Genomic DNA, 27,726 nt, shown 5'->3' with positions numbered 1-27,726 from the left:
GGGTTAAGATTTTAGTACAAAAGACAACATGTTTGCAATGCTTCAGAATTAAATGAATTCCAGAAATTATAATGAAAAACTTATCATTAAGTATCGGTTATATATATATATATATATATATATATATATATATATATATATATATATATATGATTAAGTATCGGTTATATATATATATATATATATATATATATATATATATATATATATATAAGTGGCGCCAAAAAGAAAGTCCGCGCTTGTCATTTTTCTAAAAACCACAAGTTTAAACAACATATATCTCATTTGATTCGCTATTTATTTCTCTATAACTTTACCTATCTATATTTGACTTTTAATTGAAGTATCCCAGTGTTTACACAAATTTTAAAAAATAACTCCAAATCAAGAAGACAAAAAGAAACTCCGCAGCAACAAATGAGCTTAAAACGAGCTTAAAATATCCACCTTTTAATCGTAATTGTTGTTGTTCCAGGTTAAACAACGTAACATTTAGTCAATATGCTTCGGGTTTTTCTTAGTGATCATCAGGAACTCAGTAATCTCCACCTTTCCGGTTTATCCAATCGAGAAATCGGCCGAAGATTTAAATATGATGAGAAAACGATACGAATGACTGTACAAAAGAATGAAAACACCAGCAGTTTATGATGCCCCTAAATCTGGCCGTCCTAGAATTACTTCTTACAGCGAGGACAATGCTATCAAGATACGCAGCCTTAGAAACAGATTTGAAACGGCTCCCCAAATGCAACAACAGTGTAATCTTGTTAAAATGTGCTCTCCTTGTAAAGTAAAGAACATATTGAAGGAATTTAATTTGCGTGGATTAGTTGCAAGACACAAGACAGTGATTTCTGTAAAGAACAGAGAACGTTATCTGGACTTCGTTAGATGCAATGAAGATCATAACTCTTCATATTGGTCAAAAGCGATTTTTAGCAATGAAAGCAACTTTAATAGACAAGGCAGTGTTGGTAGGCAGTATGCCCGTCGAAGAACATTTCTGGATAGATCGTTAGGTGAATAATGATGAATATTATGAGAGGATTGTAATTGTTAATTAAATAGACAGAATTTGATATTTATACGTACAGTTGTGGACTAGTATTGATTGTCATGAGTTTGAAGACTAGTATGTTGTACTTCACAGAGAATCTATCCCGTGGTAACATTTTTCACAGATAGCGGCGTTGCTGGTTTGTACAATACGCTTAAACACGATATTTTAAATTATGTAGATTGCGTATACATTATTAATAAAATCTATCCCCTATTGATTATTGTATATTACGAGGAGTAATGTGCTCGGTTTACTAATTCGCATATATATATAATGATATGTCGTTCATCAAATTCTGTCTATGTTTGTTTACAATATCACGTCACCCGACATTTGAGCTTCACGATGAATGCACTAGAAAAATCACTTCTGATTAATGTTTAGTTTTAATATTGTGCAAACGAAGAAATGATTTGCGGCGATTTTAAATGGTGCCTTGTCTTTTATCGTAAACTGAACTCGTAAGTGAGAAAAAATTAAATTAAAATGGGTAGGTACACTCGAGTTGGAACAATCGATCTGTAATTGATTGCTATACCACTATTCTATATCCCCAGATGACAATAAATCTATTTTGTTTTTGTTTTTTTTTCTAAGAAGAAATGCTTTGCTGTAAAAATTCTTTTTTATCTATAAGTAAGAAATACTTTTTTTTTTAAGTCGGATTTTTTTACGATTTTTGAAAATGATTTTCTAGTGTTGTATGATTTCCCGTTGTCGGTGTAACGTGAAATATTTCCTTGTAAAAATTTGTCTTTATTATCTGTAACAGAGAACAACTATTTTTACATTAAGATTTTTTTCGATTTTCGATAATTATCGGATGAATTTCTGTACAAAATCTAAGAATACTGCCAATTAACTTTGTGTGAAATTTGCAAAAGATAGGCTTAACCGTTTTATAACGTATGAGGAAGGAACACACAAATACACAAAGTGATTTTTATATAATAGTTCTAATTCTTTTCCATCTGATATGTATATATCTCGTCGGTGGTGGCGGTTGCAGTGTATGATATCCTTCAGCGTTACACTTTATTATTATATGATTATCAATTATTCTGTTTACGATAGGATTGCATCGTTGTGTTATCTTATTCATGATCGTTACATATACGAAATATAAGCGAAGATACGCGATCCACGCGTCAATAAAAGTTTGAAATGATTATCTCATCAGATGGTTTCCTGCACAGAATTCAATCTTTCTTCTCGAAATTATGAGGATCATTAAAAAATGTCTCCTATATTGAAACAAAACAAAAATGAGGAACTACAAACACAAGCGTGGTATCATTAAAACGAGCGCTACTTTTCGTCGAGAATTTATTTTTCTAAAAAGTCATTACCCCATTCTCAGTGCACTTTTGCTAGCGATAGGAGTGGTTGCTATACATGGGCATATATATGCATAAACAGATTCAGAAAGCGATTCTGTCAACAAGTTCTGGAAACATTGGCGGGTGACCTTTACAAATTTTATCGAGGTTCTACTTTCAGAAAGATTAGGACTTCCCATTAATAAGCATGTGCTCCTAATCAACTACCTGCCTCACACAGTCAACGAAATTATCTCGGATTGCATTAGGTACGACGAAGCAATCGATGTACTTGACGCTAAGCACATAAACCCAAAAATGAGATATTTTCTAGACACCTACTTGCAGCTCGCCGACAAGAAGCAGAAGATATACTGGACCATTTCCTTAAGAGCCTTCGGACACTGGACAAAGAATGCAACTTCTGTCCAATCACGGTATTAAAATCCTAAGAACAACACATTTTGGATGCCTTCATTAACGTCTTACGTAATGCTCAAATAAGACAAGGTCTTCTCGAAAATAAGACTCTTATACTTAGAACAGCTTACAAGCAATCCTATACAACTGAATGTGCTATACAGCAGTTTAGTCCTTACTACCAGACAAACACAGTGGGCGCCACGCTAAACGCTAAACGCTAAATGCTAAACGCACCTGTTCCTACTGCCTCCCCTCATGACGATATTCTGAAGTTTGAAGAACATTCGGCCACTTTAAAAAGGGCACCTGCTATTTTTATGGCTCATATAAACATGTACGAGTTTCATGCTCTGCCAGAAATACTCATTGTCATAAATATGGAAAACTTGGCCATTTTTTAAAGGTATACAAATCTAAAATCCGATACAAAGTACAAAATACATCTGCAACTTTAGCCGCCACTCTAGACTGCCATTCTTAAACTATTGTAAAAGTAACGGGTGACCCACGAATGCTTTGCTCATACTGGCAGCTCAGAAAAAAATTATTAAAGAAAGCTTGGTAAAAACCAACGAATTGTATTTCGTCCCCGCCCCCAGCAAAGTAACAACAACTCTTCATTGTCTGCACAAGTAAGTGGTTATTGTTTAGTTTCCTATAAAACCACTAAATTATCCGTGATGAAAAACCTTTGTTGCGAAATAATACAGGGACACGATTTTTTCAGCAGCACTCACAAATTTAAAATCTGTTTGGCGGTTCAATGCCCGCATTAAAAAATTGTGAATTGGCGAATCACTTTTCGAAACCTAACTGAAAACTGAAAACTCGAAGCAGTGATAATCAGACGTTTTTCTACTACTACTACTACTACTACTACTACTACTACTACTAATAATAATAATAATAATAATAACAACAACAACAAATTTTCCTCTGTCTCGTCAAGCCGTACATGCATTCGAGGGACTGAAAAAGATATTGCAAAAGCAGCAATTACAACAATAGACCATAATATTCCTCTGATTGTTGAAATGGATGCGTCAAACTGTGCTATTGATGTTTCTATGAGACAAGCCAATCGTCCTTTAACCTTCTTTTCAAGGACCCTCTTACCGACTAAACGACAACACTCCGCAATTGAAAAGGAAGCCTACATCATAATCGGGCATTAAGAAAATGACGACACTGCTTGATCGAACGCCCCTTAAAACTTATTAATGACCAAAAATCAGTTGCTTTTATGTTCAAGTCTAATATTACAAGCAAAAAAAAAAAAATGAGAAAATAGCGAGGGGGAGAACTGATCTTGTTTCTTCCTTCGGCGTCAGCTACTGACCCGGCAGAGAGAACTTAACAGTTGATACACTGTCAAGAGTATGCTGTACAGCATCAGCCGGGGACGAACTCCGAACACTACATCATCCGGGCATTGACGATGATACGTACGATTTTTAGAAGGCGAGCCATTAAAAGATACATCTGCCTTTCTAAAAGATTCTAGGTTTATTTTGGTGTCTTAATAAACCCACCCAACAATATTATTGCTGATGAGGAGACATTGTTTCAAAACTATATGGTAAAATTATTGTCCGAGACTCAATGTCTATCACAATAAAAACATCGTTTCCGAAACGATCGTACAATTTATTGATTTTGTTTTGTTCTTCCTTATGAAACCGATTTTTAATTTTTAATTTTAATTATAAATTATTAATCATCTATAGGATATATGTACATATCGAGCTTATTATATATCCACATTACAACGAGCACTGTTTCCTTTTCTTTTATTTCAATTGTATTATTGACTGCACTAATACATTAAAATATTATCTGCTCTTTAGACTCTTGCTCTAATCCCCTAAGTATATATATATATATATATATATATATATATATATATATATATATATATATATATATATATATATATATATATACATACACCCTGGTCGACGAATATTCACGGGTTCCTTTTGCCTTCCCTTGTTTAGATTTATCGGCTACTGCAATTATACAATGCATCTGTTCATTATTCGCTCTTTGGAGTCACTGCCTATATACATTCGGATGGGACAATGGAATATAAAGAATTAGCACCGGAAAAACGTGTTCATCCAGGGACTGACTCTGACGTGGAACGGTCTGCTCCTCTGAGAAGGAAACATTTCGAAGTAAGGTAGTTTAGAGTCCACAGACAGGCTCGCACTGAAAGGCCTGACTGCTTAATTACTCCGACCCTGAATCGAGGCGGTCACTGAGAGCTCGTAAGGACCTTGGACATTTAAGGGACTTTCTCCCCTATGAGTGAGAAATTTTGTGGGGGAGAATGTTGTGAATATAGATTATCTCTCTTGATAATTCAAGGCTATAAAAGCTGTGTATTTGGCTTGTCGGGTAGGCAAGTAGTCGAATTCTTAATAGAATAATAAAGATTACTAGACGGAAACTTAGCGTCCTGTTTTCATTACAGATTTATCGGATATCATTGGTGTTAATTGAAATTAGGTTGTAAATAGACATATACAATAGTAGATTATTTTTCTTATAAAATGATATATCTATCCTAATTCATTGGTTCTTCAAATATTAATCAAATATTTAGTTAAAAAATAATCCACTGCCTACGAAATCTAAAAAACACTTGACCTTAAGGAATAACAACAAGTCAGAATGAGCAAGGCCTAGACTCTAAGGAGGGTGAGAAACTGTCTTGATGCTCATCCTGGTCAAATAGTCTATGAAACGTATTTTAGTCATCTCATAAGATTGTAGCAATAACACTGAATTTTCAAAAGTCTACGACAATTGCAAATACCTATCCAACAAAATTCTAGAAACTTATTAAAGGCATCTCGTAAGTTTTCAAGTGTTTTTTATGTTTGCAATTCGGTATAAGTGGAAAATATACAAAAGTAGAAATGCCGCCGATAAAAGTAAGGTTCGAAAATACCGGAACTGCATAATATAAATAAAGTCATAATATATATTAAAAAATTATATGCTATTGGAAATGTATTGTAGAAAAAAAGAAACCATTTTCTTTATGGGACAAAATAAAAATTATAGTCAGAACCGTGAAGAGTAAAACGGCTCACAGAAGCAGCGAACATGCTGGGGGACAATGATTTTCTTAGTAGACCTAGTATAAAGTATAGAAAATATAATTTGATAAATAATAAATCTTAACGGTTGATGTGCTTATTTTTTTTTTATTAATCGGTATTTTTAATTTGATCATGTGTTCGGTTTTATATGATAATTTGGTCTCCATTAAAAGAAAGTTCATTGGCTTAAAAAATACAGTTACCCATAGGTATTCTAACGGAAACATGTTTTGCAAATGTGTAGGCAAGTAAAATATGTACAAATGGAAAATATATATAATTCAGAGGAAGCAAAAACCAACTATAAATTTTGTTATGTCACTTAAGGTGTATAATAGAAAATCAACATCATACCAGGAGCTAGCATCTACTACAAGGCTATAGTAAAGGTTTACACGTATATTTCTAGAAAAGCTTGTGGGAGAAACTTTAAACATTTGTAATCGTAGCATAAATACTGCACCGCTTGTTGAAACAAATAAAAATTACCGATTGTTTATATCAAATTTGGACTAAATAAAATACTCGAAAAGGCACTGGATTAAAATAAAAATTATTTTTTACTGTATATGTAAAAAAAATCACGGTTGAAAGTTTCAAACTTGAATATTTGATGAACCTCATATAAAGTCCAATATTCGTTTATTCAGTGACCTACTATATGAAAAGCATTTGTGAATTCTGTTTAAAATTTTCACGGGAACCCAAAACTGATAACTATGAAAACTCGTTAAGAGAAGTTGTAAATCAATGAATAAACTGGACTATATCTTTGCTTATGTAATTTTCTATCTATTTAACATTCTTAACTAATACAAATTTGTGGTTTGGCAAAAGATATTTTGATTTTTTCTAGATTTAAAAGCTTGAAAATGATCTTTATGTATCATCAATTATAAAGTATACGTAATGTTTACTGTTGGATTAATGTTATATTCAATTAAATTATAAATAAAGAAATGTCGATATTTCATCTCTTTAATTCGAGGAAATAAAAAATGAATGCATTACGAATTTCGTGAAAATACGAAGAACATGAAAAAATTCAATTTAAATACACTAAAAATGACTTGATCAGAAAAATTAAAACGCATATTTGTATTCAAAGAATTTAATATATGACACGATCGTTTGTATTCAAAGAATTTAATATATGACACGATCGTTTGTATTCAAAGAATTTAATATATGACACGATAGTTTGTATTCAAAGAATTTAATATATGACACGATCGTTTGTATTCAAAGAATTTAATATATGACACGATCGTTTGTATTCAAAGAATTTAATATATAACACGATTGTTTGTATTCAAAGAATTTAATATATGACATGATCGTTTGTATTCAAAGAATTTAATATATGACACGATCGTTTGTATTCAAAGAATTTAATATATGACACGATCGTTTGTATTCAAAGAATTTAATATATGACACGATCGTTTGTATTCAAAGAATTTAATATATGACACGATCGTTTGTATTCAAAGACTTTAATATATGACACGATCGTTTGCCGGGGAGAGTTACTTGGTTGAAAAAAAAACCCAGCTCCGCGAGTGTTAGACACTATATCAAACGATAGGTACATAGAAACATCAACGGGTGGATATATCGTCGGCGATAACTGGCTTCTTGTGTCTTCATTGCGTCGTTACATGCAGCATTTCCATCGTCGGTATTAAATTGCAGGGACTTCGTGCTGTATTTAACGCTTGTATAGAAACAGCGAACAAATGCATTTTATAAAAATATATAATTTATTTTACATTTAACACTGGGGGAGCATATTTAAATACGGATCTGTTGAAAACCGATGCATGCAGCCAAAAACTGCTATGTGCATCCGTCCGTACAAGAGGCAAGCTTCAGCTGTTTAAAACGATACATTCATATTCGATTACCCCTTTCTTCATTGAAAGAGAAAGGGAGTGAAAGACAGAAAAAAATGAGAGAAAGAGAGATTTTTTTACAAAGGAGTCCCCTCTTATCAAGGCCCGGAATCTATTTTAGGATAAGCGTCAATGGGTATACATTAGTCAATGGGATTATCGCGTAGTAATCATAAGTAGTGGAAATTTTGTAAATTGGATTACTTAATGGGACGGTTCATCAAGAAATTGTTTACATTGGACTTGAAGACAATCAAATTGTAGTCAGCTGGAAAGCAAGCAAACGGAAGAGAGTTACACAGGCGTGCAGTTCTAAGAAATAAACTTCGTTCATGGAATCTACGTTTAGGTTTAGGCACAGATAAACAGTGTGGGAAATTATTGATAGTGTTTTTGGCTAGACGAGTGTTTTTCGTGAAAATTTGGCGAAGGGGGGGGGCGATAGATTGGAGCTCAGATACTTGCCATGAAAATAACGATAAAGCAGAGAGAGACTCGCAACGTCTCTTCTGTGGGAAAGAAGTTGCAGGAAAAAAGGAAAAGGGTATCCTCCACTAAGCTACGAAGTCTATTTTGAACTCTGTCAAGGCAGGATGAGCTGCTTCAAGAGTACTGCATCATTGGCCGTACCTGGCTTTTATATGTGTTCCATTTCAGATCAGGAGTAAAGGTCAAGCCAAGAAGCTTGTCAAAATATGGGGCCTTCCCAAGACGGGAGCCATTCATTTCAACTGTAGTCATATGAGGATCAGAGCGGTGATGATGTAAAGATAGGAGCTTGGTTTTAGATGCATTTAAAGTAACCAGCAACCGCTTTCCCCATTGTACCACATGCTCAAGATAAGAAGAGAAAGTGTCAGAGATAACTTAGTCATTTACAGCTTTTGATGTGTTACCATAGATGGTAATGTCGTCAGCATAAATTTCAATGAATGATCTTAGGATGTTATTTGGAAGATCATTGATGTAGATCTAGCAAAATGAAAACCATATTGCATGTCACGAAGAAGATTATTTTTGCTGAGGAAGTTGACTACTTCTCAGTTTTACACAGATTCCAACAACTTATTCATCCATAATATGTGGATATTGTTATGTTTTTCTATGCATCGATGACGAGTTCTGTTGGTTTGACCTTTTGAATTCTAGTGTCTCAAATCGTCATTCTTGGCTCGACTCATACCAGATTAATATATTCTAATATTTTCAAAACCTCAAAGCGCCTGCATGGCACAACTCACGTACAGAACAAGTTAGGCACAAGGTTTTATAATGTAGAAGCCCCCCTCAGCTTCCTCAAAATGGTATCTACGTCATTGTGCCACAAATATATCAAAAATAGATTATTAGCCTCCTCCTTGTATTGTTCAGTGAAATTAAGTTTAAACTTCAGGTACGTAAAAAGTTCATTCCATAAGTAAGGTCTCCAATTTTTTTTAAATTAAACAATATAGAAATGAAGGCAGACTATTTTATAGAAAAGCTCCAATCTCAGCTTGGTCGGTTTTACTAGTTTCCTGATTATCGTGAAAATAATTTTGATTGTGATAACCAAAGAACTAGTTGGAAGTTAAGCCATATGAGGTTAGAGGAGGTATTCTATAAATATAAAAATACCCAAACATACTTGTAAACTTGTATACTTCTTTGTATTTTTAAGTACCTGTTTTCTTTTTTTGTTTGTTTTTTTTTTGGGGGGGGAACGTCGTTGTTTTCTATTTCGCTTTTCTCTGAACGACGGATAAATTCAGATACATTATTGAAAGTATTTTTAAAAAAATGAAAAAAGCGCAGGTTCCTTTTCACAAAGAATCGATGAATTCGTGTTTCCTCATCAGAATAAACAAGAAAAAGAATACTTCCTCCACAAAATCCAAAGAAAAAAAATAACGCCAGAAAACAAGAGCAGGAAGAGCTTGCTTTTTTTTTTCAATTCCAAAATAAGAAAGTTTACTAATGACCGCATAAAGTAAAAAATAAACAATGAATAGAACACGGCATTTTCTGACAACACAATTTGTAATTTTACTGAGACATTCACTTCCAGTGGAGCATAAAAGATGTGAAACCATCTATAAACGATACGAAGAGCTCAGTACGCTTAACTGCAAGGTTTGATCAAACGCTAAAGATGTTCTTTTATTCTTAAGAATATTGGGGATAATAGAGCATAGTAAATTTGTCGAATACATTCAATTAAAAAAAAAACGATTTACAATTTTCTTGAGCTATTAAACTTTTGGTTGGAGTTATTTAGTTTTTTTTTGCATGATAGTAACCATTTATCAATGCCCAAAAGCCACTCTAGGATAAGGGTTAATGCGTGTACTGTAGACAGTCAGACAACAGTGTATTAATACTTAGTGTAAATGAGGTAGAAATTGATTATTTAGGTGACGGCTCACCAGAAACTTGTTTTTGCTCGTCTCGAAGACGACCATATTATAGTCAGCTGGAAGGAAGGCAAACGGAACAAAGTTCCAAAGGTGGTCAATTCTAGGAAAGAAGTTTTATTCATTGAATTTGCGTTTAGATTTAAGCACAGATAGAGAGTGAGGAAAATTGTTGATTGTTGATATTTGTAGCTCACCGAGAGATTTTTATGAAAGTTTTCCAAGGAGGTCATAAATTGAAGCTCAGACGAGTATTTTCTAGAGAATATAACGATAGAGCGGATATCGTCCCGCAACATCTCTTCTGCAGGAAAGCAGTTGCAGGAAAGAAAAAAGGGCATCACTTACTTTGTTTCGAATTAGGCTCTGAACTTTGTCAGGGTTGCATAAGTTGCTTCAAGCAGCTACTACCCAGATTTCCCAAGGTTACCCCATTTTATGTCGTATCTACATGGAGAGAGTTGCGTCGGGAACCAGATAGAGCGCTTAAATGACCCAACCATTTTCCAGCGACGTTGGCAACAAATTTGATGTAAGTCTTCCATTTCAAGTTAGAAGACCAAAACATCTTTTAGATGAAAGCCACTCATATCAATTGAGGCAAAGTGATAAAAAGATAAAAGCTTTTTTTGGATGCGTTAATATTAACCAAACACATTTTACCCGATTGCACTACATACCCAAGCCTGAGAAGACACTCAGGGAGACCTTGATTGTTGTTGGTCTCTGAAGTCTTGCAATAGTTCGTAGTGTGATCTGTATATATGTTGACCAATTAAAATAGAATGTGATTTGAGATAGGAAGAAGGTTGGACCCAAGATGGATGCCTGTGACACACCAGCATTGATACTTTGAGTTTTAGATTTTTACCCGTCGACGACTACTTGTATAAAACTATCGGAAAAAATTCAAGGGTTGAGAAGACATTTCTATAAATCTCATAGCTGGAAATCTTGTGAAGTAGACATTTATATAAAACCCTATCAAATGCCTTTGATATGCTAATAGATTAACTGATTCTATGTTAAATTATAGTCAGTACATAAGCAGTAAATCCTGCCGGACAGAAATCATATTGCTTATCTCTGAGTAGATTGTTTTTGTTGTTCCTCTATTCAACACGGATTCAAGCAACTCATGATATAGAAAATCTCTATGTACTGAGATGAAGAGGACCAATCTCCACTATTTAAAAAAAAACTATGCAAACTAATACGGTTTATCAAAGTGTAGGGAAACATTTCTAGTTCAAACAGTACAGACCAATAAGTTTCCTGTGCGTCATGTGTAAGTTACTAGAGTCCATATTAAATAAGGAAGTTATCAGCCACCTCAGTAGAAATAACCTCCCTAGTGACATGCAATATGGATTCCGTTCTGCTAGATCTACAGTATATGTACTAAAGGTTCTATCTCATAGGATTAGTGAATCTCTCGACAAAGGCTTCCTCTCTAGGGCGATTTCTCTTGACATATCAAAGGCCATTATAGGGTATGGCATAAAAGCATACTTCACAGGATTTCCAGCAACGGTATACCTGGAAATATCTTCTCAATTATAAAATCATTTCTCTCTGATAGTCTCATAAGAGTAGTGGTTGATAAGTAGAATTAAGAGGCGCACAGTATTAATGCTGGAGCCCCTCAAGGGTTCATCCCGGGCCAAAATCTCTTCCTGATCTATATCAATGATCTCCCAAAACACATACTTTGATCATTCGTTGACATCTATGTTGATGACACTACCATCTGTGGCAACACATCAAAGGCCGTAAATGACAATGTTCTCTCTGATATTCTCTACTCAGATTTTGAGCGCGTGGTACAATGGGGGAAGAGGTGGCTGGTTACTTTAATGGGTCTAAAACCAAGCTCCTATCTGTACATCATCAACGATCTAATTCTCATCTTCCATCAATTGAAAATGATGTCTTTCGTCTCGAAGCTTCATGTTTTAACAAGCTTCTGGGCTTGGCCTTTCCTCCTGATCTGAAATGGAACACGTACATCAAATCTGTTGCCAATGTCACTGGAAGATATAGGGATCTTTCTACCGCTCCAGCAGATACCTCACTGCAATTGTAGTGAATGGCTCTCGTCTTGGGGAGGCTCCATGTTTTGACAAGCTTCTGGGTTTGACCTTTACTCCTGATCTGAAATGGAACACGTACATCAGGTCTGTTGCCAAGGATGCTGGGAAAATGGTTGGATCCTTCAACCGCTCCAGGAAATATCTCACTAATTATGCAATTCTCTATCAATATAAAAGCCAAGTACATCCAGTGATGGAGTACTGTTGCCACATCTGGACAGGAGCTGCTAGAAGCAGCTTATCCTGCCTTGACAGAGTACAAAATAGACTTCGTAGCCCAGGGGGATGTCATTTTCTCTTCTCTGGAACTTCTTTCACACAGAAGGGACGTCGCGATCTTGTTTTTGTTTTATCGTTACTTCCACAGCAAGTGATTGTCTGAGCTCCAATCTATGCCACCCTCGTCAATCTTTATTGAAAGTTGAAACAACTCTCAATAATTTTCCCCACTCTTTAACTGTGCCTAAATAAAAAACGAATATTCCATGGGCAACGCTTGTTTCTTAGAACTGCACGCCTATGAAACTCTCTTTCATTTGCCTGCTTCCCAGATTGCTAAAACTTGGTTGCCTTCAAGTGCAACGTAAACAAATTCATGATGAACCGCCCCTTAAGTAACCCAATCTACCAAATTTTCATGAACAACGACTCCTACGATATTATACCATTGATTTCTGTACATTCAACAACCCTTATCCTCGAGTGGCCACAGGATCTTGATAAGTGGTGACTTCTATTTAAAAAAAACACAATTGTATTTTTTAAATGATGAAAGTTTTTAAACTTGTCAAAATGAGATGACGAAGATTATATTAAATTATCATCCACTGCAAATAAGCTAAGGAATTTCGATTGTCAGCATTATCAACTGTTAATATCAAATGCTTAATATTCACCCAAGGGATTTTTTTTCGCTAGACTGCTATCGAACCTATATTGTTTTGTTAGGAATCCATTGCATGGTGTATGGCAGGATTTAGGTTGTTTTGTCTAAACATCAGTTTTTGGCAGGGCGTATATGAACCCGAAATCAAGGTTTCAGAGTTTGTCCTGTGCGAGCAACTTATGATGGAAAATTAAATTTATGATGGAAATTTACTTAATTAAAATGTGCAAGTGATTTGACCAATTTAGCCAATCTGGGCGAATTCAATTGTTACGCTATGCAGATAAATTGGCTCAGTTAAAACCTAGACCTGGCCAAACTCACCCCATCACCTTCTTATAAGAGGGTGTGCAGAGCGAGTTTGGGGCAGTTGAAGAGTTGAATTCAGTTGAGTCTGAGAGCCTCTATCCTCACGCTATAGCCCCCGCTCACAAATTAAAAGGGGCGTCGAATGAGGAGAACAGAGAAAACAGGAACAATCGCTCGTTGCAAAAAGTGTTTTTGTCTTTTTCTAAGCGAACTGTTCACACATGCTGTGTTGTTGAAAAAAATAGCATATATTTTTTATGTGTATAAAATAGCAAATATTGTAAATCAGAAGTTTATTTAATAATTAATCTTTACAAAAAACAAGAATTTACGACTGGGGTCATTTTATTCGTCGCCTACGGAATTCAGGGCTCAAATAACAAACGAATGTCATCTATTTGAGTTGATTTCTTTGATTTCAGCAAGCAGGAAAAGGGACAGCAAGCCACAGCAGTCATATTTCTATCGTAGAGATTTTGAGTTGTTTTTTCCTTCAATATTTTCTTTATTTTTTATATTGTTATATTTTTATATTGCTTTTTTTCTTACTAATTAACCCCGTCATATTTTAAGCGATCAAGATTATCTTACTGAACTCTCCATGATGTTCCGAAATCGGAATAACTTCGGACTAAAATTATATTCTGGTGAACACTTCGATCTTAACCCAGTTACACAGGAGGGCAGGATCATTAAAAGAATCAGTCAAATAGTTTACATAATCTACGGACAAATGCATAATCAAGTAAAAAAACAAACAAAATGAAGAGGAATAAACTTTTAGAGATCATCTACGAGAATTTCCTCCCGATTCCTCTTTATCATACGCCCGAACAAAGAAAGTAAAAATTTACTGTCCTTAATAATTTTTCCCACAAAAAGAAAATATTAAAATAAAATTAGAAACACTTTTAAATAGTAAAAGATTGCGAAGTGGTGTATGGAAGCCATGTTTACCTACGAATGAACTTATCCACGCCTACTGATTGGGAGAGTGAAAAGGACCATAAGTGACAAAATGAGTTAGCGTAAGGGTTAGGGTTAGAGAAGAACGAAAGAATGTACTCTCGTCACACAGGTTATTAGTGCACAACCTTTAACCAAGAGTTAAACTTGATATGCGGGATATTTTTTACTGACCGATGACCACAACATTAAGTCTGGATCAAAGTCTTGTGTTGGTTTTATTTCTACATAAAAATACTAAAGCGTACTGATAAGTAAGATGAAAACAGATGTAAAATCCCTTTAGAGTTTATTGACTAATGATTTTAAGATGTCTGCATTTTCATAAACTTAAATAATAAATAATTCCACAAATTAAAAGAAAGTATTATGTATATGATGCAGAACTAAAAATCTTAAATCATAAAAGAATATCGATGCGTCAGATCTATTGTCATTTAAGTCTAAAATATAAATTTTAAAGAAGATTGACCTGCAAAATAAATTTTTAGAGAGTTTTATTTCTTTTATTATTCGTACTATTATTCTCCTTATGAGTGTTATTTTTATAACGTTTCGATCGATTTAACCTTCGACCTTCGTCAGGTGTAACTTGTCGAATTTGGACATCTTTTCTTCTAACTCAGAATTCCGAACAGGTTTTTTATAAAATCCAAGTATTTAATTCATGTCATCCATCAGTCATGATTGGACAGAAGTCCAAACTAATTCACTATTGTATTTCGAGTTTCGCCCCCGGTGAGGATTGAACCAATTGTAACTAAGTACTTTAACCTCTACGCAACGGACACATTTTGTGTGAATCTGAGTAATTTTAAACTTATTTTTATTTAGATGTATTTTCTTACTATTTACTTCATATATCACTATTTATTACTACAAACACACAGACACACATACACATATATACATAAACACACAAACAAATATATATATATATATTATCTATTATTTATAATTATGAGTAATCCTATTTAAAAAATAATGATCGCACACTGTCCGATTCCCGAATTCTAGAGAAAGATTCCTGAACTCGATACAACGATTCTCGAAGTTAATAAGATATACAAAGTTAGAGAGGATATGAACCGAAACATGAAAATAGCACTCAAGATGCGTATAGTTGTCCGAATAAAACAAATGAGTGATTCTCATTTTAAAAAAATGATCAGAAGAATTTATATGGAAACATATTGTATTATCTGGATAGTTTGAATGACGTTTCAATATTAACGATTTTTCTTATAGTTTTATAACAATGATATTTTCTTTTGCTCTGCCTATTCATAGGTCTGTTTGACTAATAATCACAGGTAAAAAATCGGCCAGCAATGTTATAGTTTTTTTTAATGTTATTTTATTATTGCACTTTTGAGCCCGTGCGGTTCCCTCGACGGCCGTTGATATTCGCCGTCGTTAGTGGGAGAAACTACGATGATACAGCCATAAGAAGATAAGATGAGTAAGAAAAATTCACATTATGTTGGGGTCGGCGACTTGTTGAGCAGAGTCGTGTAGTATCACACTACCTCCTTTGATAAAATAAAAGGTCCAGTTCGAAATTCCGTGCAGATCCCTAAGGTCGACAGACGTTATATCAATATGGAACCAGTAGTCGAAAAATAATAATAATAATAATAATAATAATAATAATAATACTACTACTAATAATAATAATAATACTACTACTACTACTACTACTACTACTAATAATAATAATAATAATAATAAGAAGAAGAAGAAGAAGAAGAAGAAGAAGAAGAAGAAGAAGAAGAAGCAATGCTCATCTCCAAAATATAGAAATGTTAGATTTCTTAATTACAAAGTTTCTTTCGGATGTTTAATTAAACACAAGATCTGATAAGCAAGATCAAATGCATTAAATGGAATAAAAAAATTCTCGCGAATAAAACAAAATGGATATTGAAACTATCATATGAGTTTATCTTCTAATATTTAAATAAAGTTGTAGTAAAATGAAGGCACATGAACTTGACGAATATAATTATTTAGTAGACAAAACGGAAGGAGGAATTTAAGAATATTTTACGGAAAATCTCTGTAAAGTTCTAACAAAAATCAAGGAATTATGCAATCAATACGAAATGTTCATCGATTATTTAGTAAAGTATGAACTTTGAAACAGTTCAATTTTTTTTCATAATTGATATTTTATTTATTTTTCCTACAAAATTCCCCTGCTTTTGGGGTATGAATATGCTTAAAACAATCAGCCGAAACTGAACAAAATATATTGTAATGTAGGGAGGGTGTAAATAAAAAAAAACAACTGTGGTCGTATAAGTTATTAAGATTGAAAAACCTAAATTTCGATGTGTTTAATTTTTCATCTTTTCTGTTTTGAAGTGTGAAATTCGTTTAACATGTTTATAATAATAATTATCTTTCAGATTAGCAAAAGAAAATTGTATATTTTCATTATTTCCACGAAAGGCACTTCTTTTAAATCTTTGAAAAATCAATTAATGATATTGTTTTAAAGAGCGCAATATTGCTAATATACTATGCTTTGAAGAATCGATACCAAAAAAATTGTTAAATAACTGGCCATTTTGCTAAACTAAATGTGTATAGTTTATAGAAGACAAAAAAAAAACAGTTTTTTATGGTTTATAGAACAAGTATATGGTTTACATATTAACAATGGTAAAATGACTGTACTCATGAAATTAAAACTACATTCAATTTTTGTAAACAAAAGAATTTATGGTCGATATAAAACAAAAATATCAGAAAACAAAGCAATTTTAGTTTATTTTTATTTACAGGTTTTTATTAGGAAAAATTTTAAGCTTGATAGAAATTAGTGTGAATAGAAAAATATGAAGCAGAAATAACATTGAAGTTATTTCACCTTAAATGGCGTTTATTATTATTATTTTAAAACACAAAAATAGTTACTTGACTGTTTGATTAGATTAAAAAATATTTTAAGGGTAGGAGTGACTAAAAATTAAAGGGGGGATTATGTAATCCATTGTTGTCGATGAAGACCACACACATCACTGGTTTTGGGGCTAAGATCAGAGTGTACTATCTGTTCTGACACACACTTAAACTACCGTTACCTCGTGCAATAAAATAAATATTTCTAGACTGGGGAAATTTTTGTGTTCTCATCCAGATTGCCTCTTTTTGGAGAACCTGATTTTCTCCACATTTAAAACCGATATTGTGTCCAACTCTGCCCTCCTGTAAATTGGAACATTACTGGTGTGTCAACTATCTAATGATGCTGTAATTTGCACTTAACTTAGCTAAAAGTATGGAGACTTGCATCTACCACTTTCTCCCGTTTAGAAACAGTCCTTATGGCAAGACAGGCTCAAGACGACCAAGCGTGATACTAGATGCAAATGTTGTCTCAAACACATATGGCGCCTAGCATTCCCAAAATGGCCACCCATCTTGTACTGGCCAGCTTCATCGTTACTTTACTTCGGAGGTTATGTAGACAACAATTTTAATTTCGCCACGCGACATCTATATTTTGGGATAAAAGATAGAATTATTTGAATTTCAGGTACTTATATTATATTTGTGTACATCTTTATAGTAAATCATCCAAAATGTTATTTAAACAAAAAATAAAAGATTGATTGATTCAAAAATCTGTTTAAAATATTTAAATGTGTTACCCATCGAGACAGAATCGCGGTGAATGGTGTTTTTTTTTTTTTTAATTCAAAATTTAAAATTCTGTTAAAATAGTCGAAAAAAGTTTTATATTATTCTGCTTTCCATCTGATAAAAGTCAAGCTTTTATCTTTTCGGAAAAAATTACACAAGAATTATGAATTTTAAGAGATTTTAACTCGTGTGAAAAAAAAAACAACTCCTCTTTTTTTCTAGTTTTTGGCCGTGCCTAATTTAGTAATACCAAGGATGGCACCAAAAACTAAGACGATGTATTATAATGGAAAGGATAGCAATAATTGCGCTAATCCATATCTGGAAAGACATCTATTTCACAACGCATAGTGAAACGACTGTGCAAGCGTTGGGATTCCCAATAGCAACATACGTGTAGAATGTTGGATCTTGAAAAAAGTCGACAAGAGTCAAATTGATGCTTTTGAATTGTGGTGCTACCTTAGACTTATTCGTGTAATCTGGGTGGGCAAGGGTACGAAGGAATAAGTTCTGGAGAAGATCGGATCATGCTGATAACTGCAACATGTAAAATCACTGACATGAAATTACGATTTTGGGCCAGAACAGATGGTCTACAAAAATGTTGCTCGTTGGTACAACCCCTGGCAAAAGAGGATGTTGAAGTCACAAAAAAAAGAATGTCAAACGTGTAGGACATCGTCGATATTAGCATGGCTGAGTTGCTCAGAAGGAGTAGAATAGGAGTCAATGAGGACGATTCATGAAGAGCACCATGACTTGTCAGTAATGACTACTCCGTCAAGTAGGAAGAGAGGATGGGCAAAATGTCAGTAAAAATAAGAATGCAAATGACAGCTTATTAAATCATTAGAAAATAGGATGTTTCTGATTGAATATACTTTCCGAAGGCATATCCGCATTTTATTCAAAGAAATATAAAATTCTAGTGATCTATTTCTTAGTTTAAATGTGCTTTTACGTTCGTAATAAATATTTTATTATGTATATACGTACGTTGGATTTGCATTTATAATTCTAGATCGCTTGCTAATAAGACATACATTTTAATTAGTTCAATTTGGATTACGTTTACTTGCATAGATTATCAAATGTTTTGATTTTTCCAAATTTTGTGGGGAAAAATGAATAAAATAATCAGAAGTTGAATGCTGAATAAAAACATCGGTGTGCAGCCAGGTTCTGCGGATCTTCCTGGCCAAAAGCAAAATAGTTCTAAAATAAATTTTTAGCAAACAAAAATTTTCTACGTCTAAAATACAAATATGAACAATAAACTTTTTCGAGACTTCGTTAAGATATAAAAATCTAATTTTTTAACCCAAGAGAGAAGAGAGAGTTAGAAAGAAAAAAAAACCCACAGAAATCAGTATAGAAAAATATCCATCCTCGCTGTAAGAGTCAAATACACTCTTCTTGAACTTACTTTCAAAACTCAGATGGAAAATATCATCTAATTAAAACGAGCACAGTTATAATCATGTCTCTTTTATTTTTTTTTCCTTTTTCCTATCGCCTCAGTGAACTATTAAATGTATAAAATTCTCCTTCTACGTAATATTTGGTTGTATATTAATTTTACTTTCAAAGTTGAATGCAGTTGTTTGTATTTATCTACATTGAAGTTGACCGAGTTTGTTTTGTAATATTTATACAGCGTGAAACGATAAAATTGTCGCCCTAGAAAAGACGACACGTTTCCAGTTCCAATTGACAAAACCCGATTTTCTTTTTTTTTTATTTCCGACTATGTATTATTTGGGCAGTTGTGTACTAATCTTAAGAGAAATAAGAGATTTTTATCATGTCTGAAAGTGCATAATGTTCCAGAAGCGAGATCGAAGATGCGTGCTATACAACCTATGCTCTATTCCAATTCATGTTATCACAAGAGGACCATTGCCAGCACCCTCAAAATGCATCGCTGGATTTCCACAAATACCAGCGACGTATGCAGATAGATGAAAACAAAGTTCCCCCCCCCAGGTTATGGTCTTTTGTATAGTTTCCAGTGAGGGCCACATCATTCCATCTTACACTTTCGAATTCGGCGTGAAAGTCAACACAAAAATGTACCTGGATGTGATGAAGAGTGTAGTTATTCCCGGGCGAAATCATTTCGCAGCAGGATGCGGCGCCGGCTCACAAGTCAAAAGAGACCCGTAGTGAGACGGTGACTGAGGCTGAAGGCGGCTACATTAAATAGATATCGGCTACTACTGTTACATGAACTGAATTTTTCAATAAAATTTTAAAACAGAGCTGTAGTATTGCTTTCTTTAGGGCGACACTTTTATCGTTCCACCCTGTACATCCCTGGAGAAATATATCCAGTATAAATTAATTTAGATTAAATGATGGTCAACACACAGAGTAAGTATTACAGGTTTATTGTACAAAATAAAAGCTGTACAATGTAACAAATAAGATATTTACATTCGGATAATGTATTAGATGCCGTAATATTAAGATTTAAGTTGTTCCCCGCTCGTTAGTATATTTTATAGCCTGAGTAATCCTTTCTCATAGACACCCCTCCAACGTTCCTAAACACATATCACACACACAAACAATCCCAATTTCATTAATAGACGTATGTTTACTTGTTTTTTAAAAAATATTTTCCAAACAAGTTATATTTCCTCAATCGAGGATTTAAAAGGGTACTTCTTATTAAAACTACTAACAATAAAATAAATTGTCCCAGTCTAGAAGTATTATTTTCCACTGTTCTATGCATGTCTGTGTTTTATTTATGCGTGTCATCAGTCGACGATAGTTAAAAGGAGCAGTAAAATAAAAACGAGGAAAAACAAAATTGCCTCAGTTATGAAAGATTTACTTCTCTGGCTTACGTTTGTGCTTGATTTATGCAGATTTTGTTCTTTTTTATGTAAAAATGAAGGATTTTAATGCAATTCTACAGTAAATCCATCCAACACTAATAACCTAATCCTTGACAAAAAACCCTAAAAACAGACACCTGAATAATTCTATTTCTGTTCACAATTCCATGGTTTTAAGGTTAAGCTACCAAAATCTACTGCAATGGACGATACGTCGTCATCAGCGGCAGTAATAATCGTATAATTTAGGCATGTTACCTTTGACAAATGGTTAACTATATGCGAAACTCCATTTGGGTTAAGGAAAATATTAAATGAAACTACAAACTTCATCCATGTATTATTACACATTCTACTGACTTAATCTTAAACCACCAATCACCATCATTATCTAAACAATCTACACGTAACTGAGAAAGACAATGATGAATATGCCAAACATACAACTTGATTTTTTTCAAAAGACTGATTGGCGTCATACTGGAAGATCAGCAACATATTTACACGAACTGACGGGAACATCTAATAATATAGACGTGGAGGAAGAACCCCTGCGATAAATATTTATCTAAGTACTGCCTACTGAAATCATCACAGTTATAGCAGAGGATAACGACGCCTCAGTATAAGAATTAGGTAAATTGGCGGTCGAAATACTACCATTTTTCAAACAAAAGTATGATTATAATATTACCCCATCATTACCACTAAGAGCCAATAGATAAAAGACTCCACCGATGCAGCCTCAAAACATAAGTTTTTTATGAAGACAGAAGACCACAATGATGTCACTATAATATCTGCATTTTGCGTGAAAATCTAGCTCCTGCGAAACATATTGCAAATATATTCATAAAAAAATCAAATTGCAAAATAATGACTACTTTCAGATAATCCTCACCTATAAGGCAACCTAACCTACAAGCTTCGCGTAACCTGTAATGTAGATTGGATTAGCAACCCTCAATTTGCAACTATTTGAGGCTGTTACTAAAATTGGACAACGAATTATAAACTTTACTATAGATAACGGTACCTCTTAATTATATATTCGCTACCGGAACAGTAGCAGAAACTCGCAATAATCGAACGACTAACGAAGATATTGTCGTTTGAAAGAAACATCTTATATTGCAGGCATATAAGTAATCTACTTTATCAGATGTTTTAAATTGTGGTCTTTTGCATCTCAATCTTAACATAATGTCGGGTAATCAGAAGAGAATATGTTCCATATCGTAGCTTACCTTTACCTTAGATTTGTATATGATAAAGTTTATCTTTATCTTTCTTCGTGAAGTAATCAATTCCCGTCTACATATTATATCTTGTCATCAGGAGAGAATACGCACCGTTTCGGTGCCTACCTCTTCTTGTTGGCGTCCTTTCGTCTAGGTAGACGATGGAGAATCGCACCTGAAGGTTGTCATGAGTGGTGGCAACTGTTGCTGTGACTGAGCAGACCAATGCGGGAGCGACAGATTCTGTTGCACTTCTCGCAGGGATACCCTCTGTCATGCTCTGCCGATGCTGCTGCTGTCTTTTTGTGCCTGCTTCTCTTCTCCTCCCACTGTTCATCTCTTCTCTCCTCGCTCAGTCGGATACATTTCTTTACTTTGACCTTCCAGGAGTCACGCTCTTTAGCATAGGATTCAAGGTCAACAGGGTTGATGCTGCCGGATTTTAAGTCTCTTTTGCACACATCCTAAAATCCGAGGAGTGGTCTACCTCTTATGCACCAAATGGTGAATCTATTCCGTTCAGTTTTTTTTACCCACGGAAACTGTCAGGAAGCAAAAAGGATTACTCTACCTTTAACAAAAACTATTAGCGGCATAGCAGACAATCTTTCATTTCAAATAGAAAGCAGCAATGTTACTCTGTTTTCTGATCATAAAATTCTGTAACTAGGATTTAAGAAAAGATACCAATGATATTAGATACATAACTACAGTATCTATCAATAATCACAGAACATGTTATAAATTTTTATACATCAAAAAAGAAGATATCATTGTTCCTGACTGTCTACATCGACTAATGTGCGCAGTGACTAGTGATTTCTCTGATTTATCAACGAATCACAAAAAAATGGATGATGAACTTGTCAAATACAAGTATTACTTAAGAACATATCAAATGCAAGCATCATCACTCTGGTGTGACTTATAAACATATACTCCTGACTCTACATACTAAAATGTACAAGGACCTTGACATATTCCACACCATCACACATTTAGGAAGTACACCGGCAACCTAATAAATAAAATCAATATGTTTTGTGCCATACATGAACGGAAATATACGACTTTGACAAATGGCTGTCTTCGATGTAAACAACACAAAATTTCTAGGCACACCAAAATAGAAACCACACTATATTATTTGCCATCTGGGAGATTCAAGAAAGTTCACATTTACATCATTATCCCATTATCACAGGTCACTACATTCGATGGTGTAGACACATATCCAGCTAGATATGAGGTACCTTCAATAAGTTTCCAGATTTTTTTGTACAAGCATTTAAAATTGTCGTAGATTCTTGAAAATTCAGTATTTTATTGTGATACATTTTATGAGATGACTGGCCAATTTTTATGATTTCAGGTTTAATTGAATAGTTTTAGCAGGAATTGGGATACACCCTACTAAAGCCTTATTATCACAGCTGGTGAATTTCAAACAGGCAAACTGTTCATGAGGACCATTTAGAAGGAGGATATGTAATAATATCCTGTTTTATACTTAGAAAAAATTCCACATAAACATATGGAATGCTTCAAACTGCTTTTGGACTAGCTTACATGAATCGAGCATCAGTTTTTGAGTGGCGAAAGAGATTTAAGAAATGCAAAGAGTCTGCGAAGAAGATAAGAGATGTGAGAAGAATCAGAAAGTTAGAACACCAGCATTTATTGGCCAAATCAAGAATTTCATGGATAAAAAAGCAATCTCCATTGTAATCTGGATTTTTTTGGCCGAGTATTAGTATTGTCAGTAGCAGTTATGTTCCTGTAATACAGTAGATGAAGCAAATCCAAGATTGTTGAACATATTTGTAATTCAAAATAGTTCGATTGGCAATGCACCCATACAACTCTGCTTTCGTGCCATGAGTGCAGTATTCCAGGTTCTGTATAACCTTTCAAATATCCCGTTGGTTTGAGGACGATACACCGTTGCCCGGAGTCTATTGAATCCAAACATCGTTTCAAAAGCATGGATTTATTTATTTGCGGACTATTATCCTCATTTTCATAGTTGTTGTTTCACAACGTTTCGACCTTCTATTCCTCTGGGCTTCTTTAGGTGGTGCATTTCCAGTAATTACTGATTTCCATAGTAGGTTTTTATCCCATCACGTTTTGGCCAACTAATACTATAGCTGTTATTTGAGGGATGATATAAACCGCTATCTTCATACAATGCTCAACAAGTGCAGTAGAGATTCTATCTACTGCGCCACGATCCCAGGAGGGTAACAACAACAACAAAAACAAAAGCAACGACGACAGCAATAACAACAACAGCAGCAACAACAATAATAACAACAACAACAACAACAACAACAAAAACAACGACAACGACGACAACAACAACGATAACAACAACAACAACAAAAACAACAACAACAAAAACAACAACAACAAAAACAACAAAAACAACGACAACAACAACAACGATAACAACAACAACAGCAACAACAACAATTCTGAAGATGAGGGTAAATATACACATTACTCATCTCAAAAGATTCCAATTCAAAAAAATATGATTTCTGCACGGTTTGCTTTCAGACAGATGTCCTCAATCTATTGCCATGCGTGATAGAACTTCAAAGTGGGAGGCCTATTTGTTTAGGAAGATTAATGTGATGGCGGAGGCAGATGTGTCCTGTAGATATGCGGCATCCACTTATCCTCAATGCAGGTAAATCCATACGAGGTGCCTTAAATAAGTTTCCAGATTTTTTCCGTATGGGCACTTTTATTGATAGTAACACATGAAACTCTAGTCAAAGTAATCTTCTCCGGCTGCAATGCACTTATTGTATCGTTCCATCAACTTCTGGAAAGTTCCATGAAATTCTTCTTGTGTGAGCGTGTTAATGACCTCGGTCACAATCTTCTTCATCTACTCAATTGTCTCAGAACGATAATCTCCAAGCTTTTCCCTGTGCTTTGGGAATAGGCAAAAGTCAGAGGAAGCAAGGTTTGGACTATAGGGAGGGTGCGAATCTTGGTCAAATAGTGTGTGACAAGTATGGAAGTGTGTGACAAGTATGGAATTGTGTACAGTTCCAACAATGACATCAACTTTTGCACTTGTTTCTATAGACACCCAGAGTTCTTTAGCTACAGAATTCTTTATTTAGTCAATAAACTCTGGTGTTCTGACTTCCTTACTTCTACACATCTCACCCTCTCTCTCTCTCTCAGATTCCCTTCTTTCGTTGAATCTTTTATGGCACTCAGCAACTGATGCTTGATTTATGCAAGATGGTCTAACATTTATTTGAAGCATTCCATATGTTTCTGTGGCATTTTTTTTTTCAAATTTAAAACAATTTTATTGTATATTCTTCTTTTAAAGTATTCTTACGTCCAAATAGCATTTTTGAAATTCAGCTGTGACAATCAGGATTCCAATTCCAGCTGCAGTTGGTATTTCAGCTTGAAATGATACAAATTAGTCAATCAAGCGTAAATGAAAGTAATATTTTCTCTGTGAATCTTTTTTTCTAGTTTTTGCTTATTTTCTTTATTGTATTTCCAGAATGGTGACAGATACTAGCAATCTGGTTTCATTCAACGCAGAGAACATATCTCAAGTGATAAGTCTGTTTGGCCAACTTTCACCAGACAAGAAGCAACTCTTACTGCGCATGCTCGGTCTAAATCAAGAACGGGATGTATTTGCATTGTTAGACGAATCCCAAAACTTGTTCGCTTACCCAGAATACCGACTCCACAAGATTCTTCTACTCTATATTTCGCCACTTTTACTCGTATTGGGCACTTTTGGTAACATTTTCTCTGTGTTTATCATGCGGCAACGCTCCATGATCAGGATGTCAGCTTACGTCTACTTAATTCACCTAGCTGTAGCCGACTCGCTGGTCTTATACATCGGCCTTCTCCGACTGTGGATAAGCGAGCTGACTGGTATGGACATACGGAACCAGACTGCGTGGCTCTGTAAACTGGTCATCTTTAGTGGTTACGTCAGCAGTAATCTGTCTGTCTGGTTGATCATTGCCGTCACAGTAGAACGGTACATTGTGGTATGTCATCCACTGAAGGTAAATAAACTCTGTACGGTACCGAGGGCCAAGCGAGTGGTCCTGGGACTACTTGTATTGTTTGTTGTCATACATGTTCACTTCTTTTGGACGGTGACGCTCAATCAGTTAGACTTCAACGGGGTTGATAAACACTACTGCGGCAGCCGCAAGAATTTCCACTATCTCGTCAGCGTGGCTTGGCCGTGGATTGACGCCATCTTTTATTCCTTTCTCCCATTCATCGCTATTTTACTTTTTAACACTCTTATCATCCGTCGGATTATCACTCTCAGCCGAGGAGCAATGAAAATGCAAAGTGCTCACAGTAATTTATTGCAGGTAAGCTGTGTTATTTCTTATTTTCTAATTGCTTTTACTTTATCGCATGTCTTGTTGCTTTTCATATCTCATCTATCTAGTCACCTAATGTTTCATGCTTTAAATGAACTAAAAAATATTTCATTGAATAGTTAGATAAATCCTTAGATGAGGAAATTTTGTTACATCTGGAGAGATTTCATTCAGAGTTCTTTCTGTCATGACAAATTATAAAAAAACACTTCACTATCTAGTGGCTATAATCGCTTTTCTCTTTCTACCACAGAAAATAATTTTCTTAGTTTTTAAAAATATAACACTTATATTCATAGTTTTTCATTCTGTTATATAGAGCACTGCCGGGAGATGCCAAGTAGCTTGAACGATTATTTTTATGATCTTTGCTGATGTTTAGAAAATAGAATTTGAGAAATATGTATTGAGACGAATTGGGTATTTACAGATAAATATTTATGGCAGAAATATATCGGAAATGTTAACGTAGGAATGTTACAAGAAGCAGGAATATAAGCTAAAATATGTGTTTTAGAAATTAAATTTACAATAACTTTGGAATGTTATGAAATTTAGCATTGCCTAGACAAAAATTATAGATTATGTAAAAAAACATCAAGTGCTTTTAATGTTACGTGTATTAATGATGTAATAAAAGGCAGATAGATTTTGAGACGCGTACGTTTTAGATAGACTTTTAGGCAAAGTGGGAAAGTTGGACAAGTTACCACGGAAGATATCGTCCCCGCGTTTGGAAGCTGGGAGAAACACGAAAATAAAATATGAGAAAATACGTGTCGAAACGAACTAGGTATTTTACAGATAAAATATTTTCTTGAAAGAAATGTATCGGAAATGTAAGTATGATGTAGAACTTACAACCTGAAAAATGATATGATTTTAAGGGCCAATCGCTTAAACAAACTCTTTATAATAACGAAATCTAAAGTAACGAGTTGGAAAGTTTCCCGATGGTAATTTAAAATCTTTACTTGAAATTAATATGGCCGCGTAGATGTACTGGAAGGCGAAGACGTTAAATTGAATTCTGTATCTCTTGACTATTTCCCTAAATAATTCCTAGAAGTTTATTAATCAAAGTTCTATCAAGTGCATTACAAAGGTTATTACTTCCGATGACAGAGT

At 34.3% G+C, this 27,726-nt stretch overlaps 1 protein-coding gene across 1 annotated transcript in view; it reads left to right on the top strand.

Annotated features, from left to right (window-relative positions):
* Positions 1-27,726, top strand: part of LOC145278101 (thyrotropin-releasing hormone receptor-like) — a 518,816-nt gene that overhangs the window by 447,445 nt on the left and 43,645 nt on the right. The window contains exon 4 of the mRNA XM_080130370.1: positions 25,740-26,586. Within this exon, the coding sequence (XP_079986496.1) occupies positions 25,740-26,586 (847 nt within the window). The remainder of the gene's footprint in view (positions 1-25,739; positions 26,587-27,726) is intronic.

The sequence above is a fragment of the Euprymna scolopes genome, chromosome 6 (assembly GCF_053919585.1).
Source record: "Euprymna scolopes isolate OS-2025 chromosome 6, ASM5391958v1, whole genome shotgun sequence".
Taxonomy (NCBI): domain Eukaryota; kingdom Metazoa; phylum Mollusca; class Cephalopoda; order Sepiida; family Sepiolidae; genus Euprymna; species Euprymna scolopes.
This window is presented reverse-complemented; position numbering and strand designations above follow the sequence as displayed.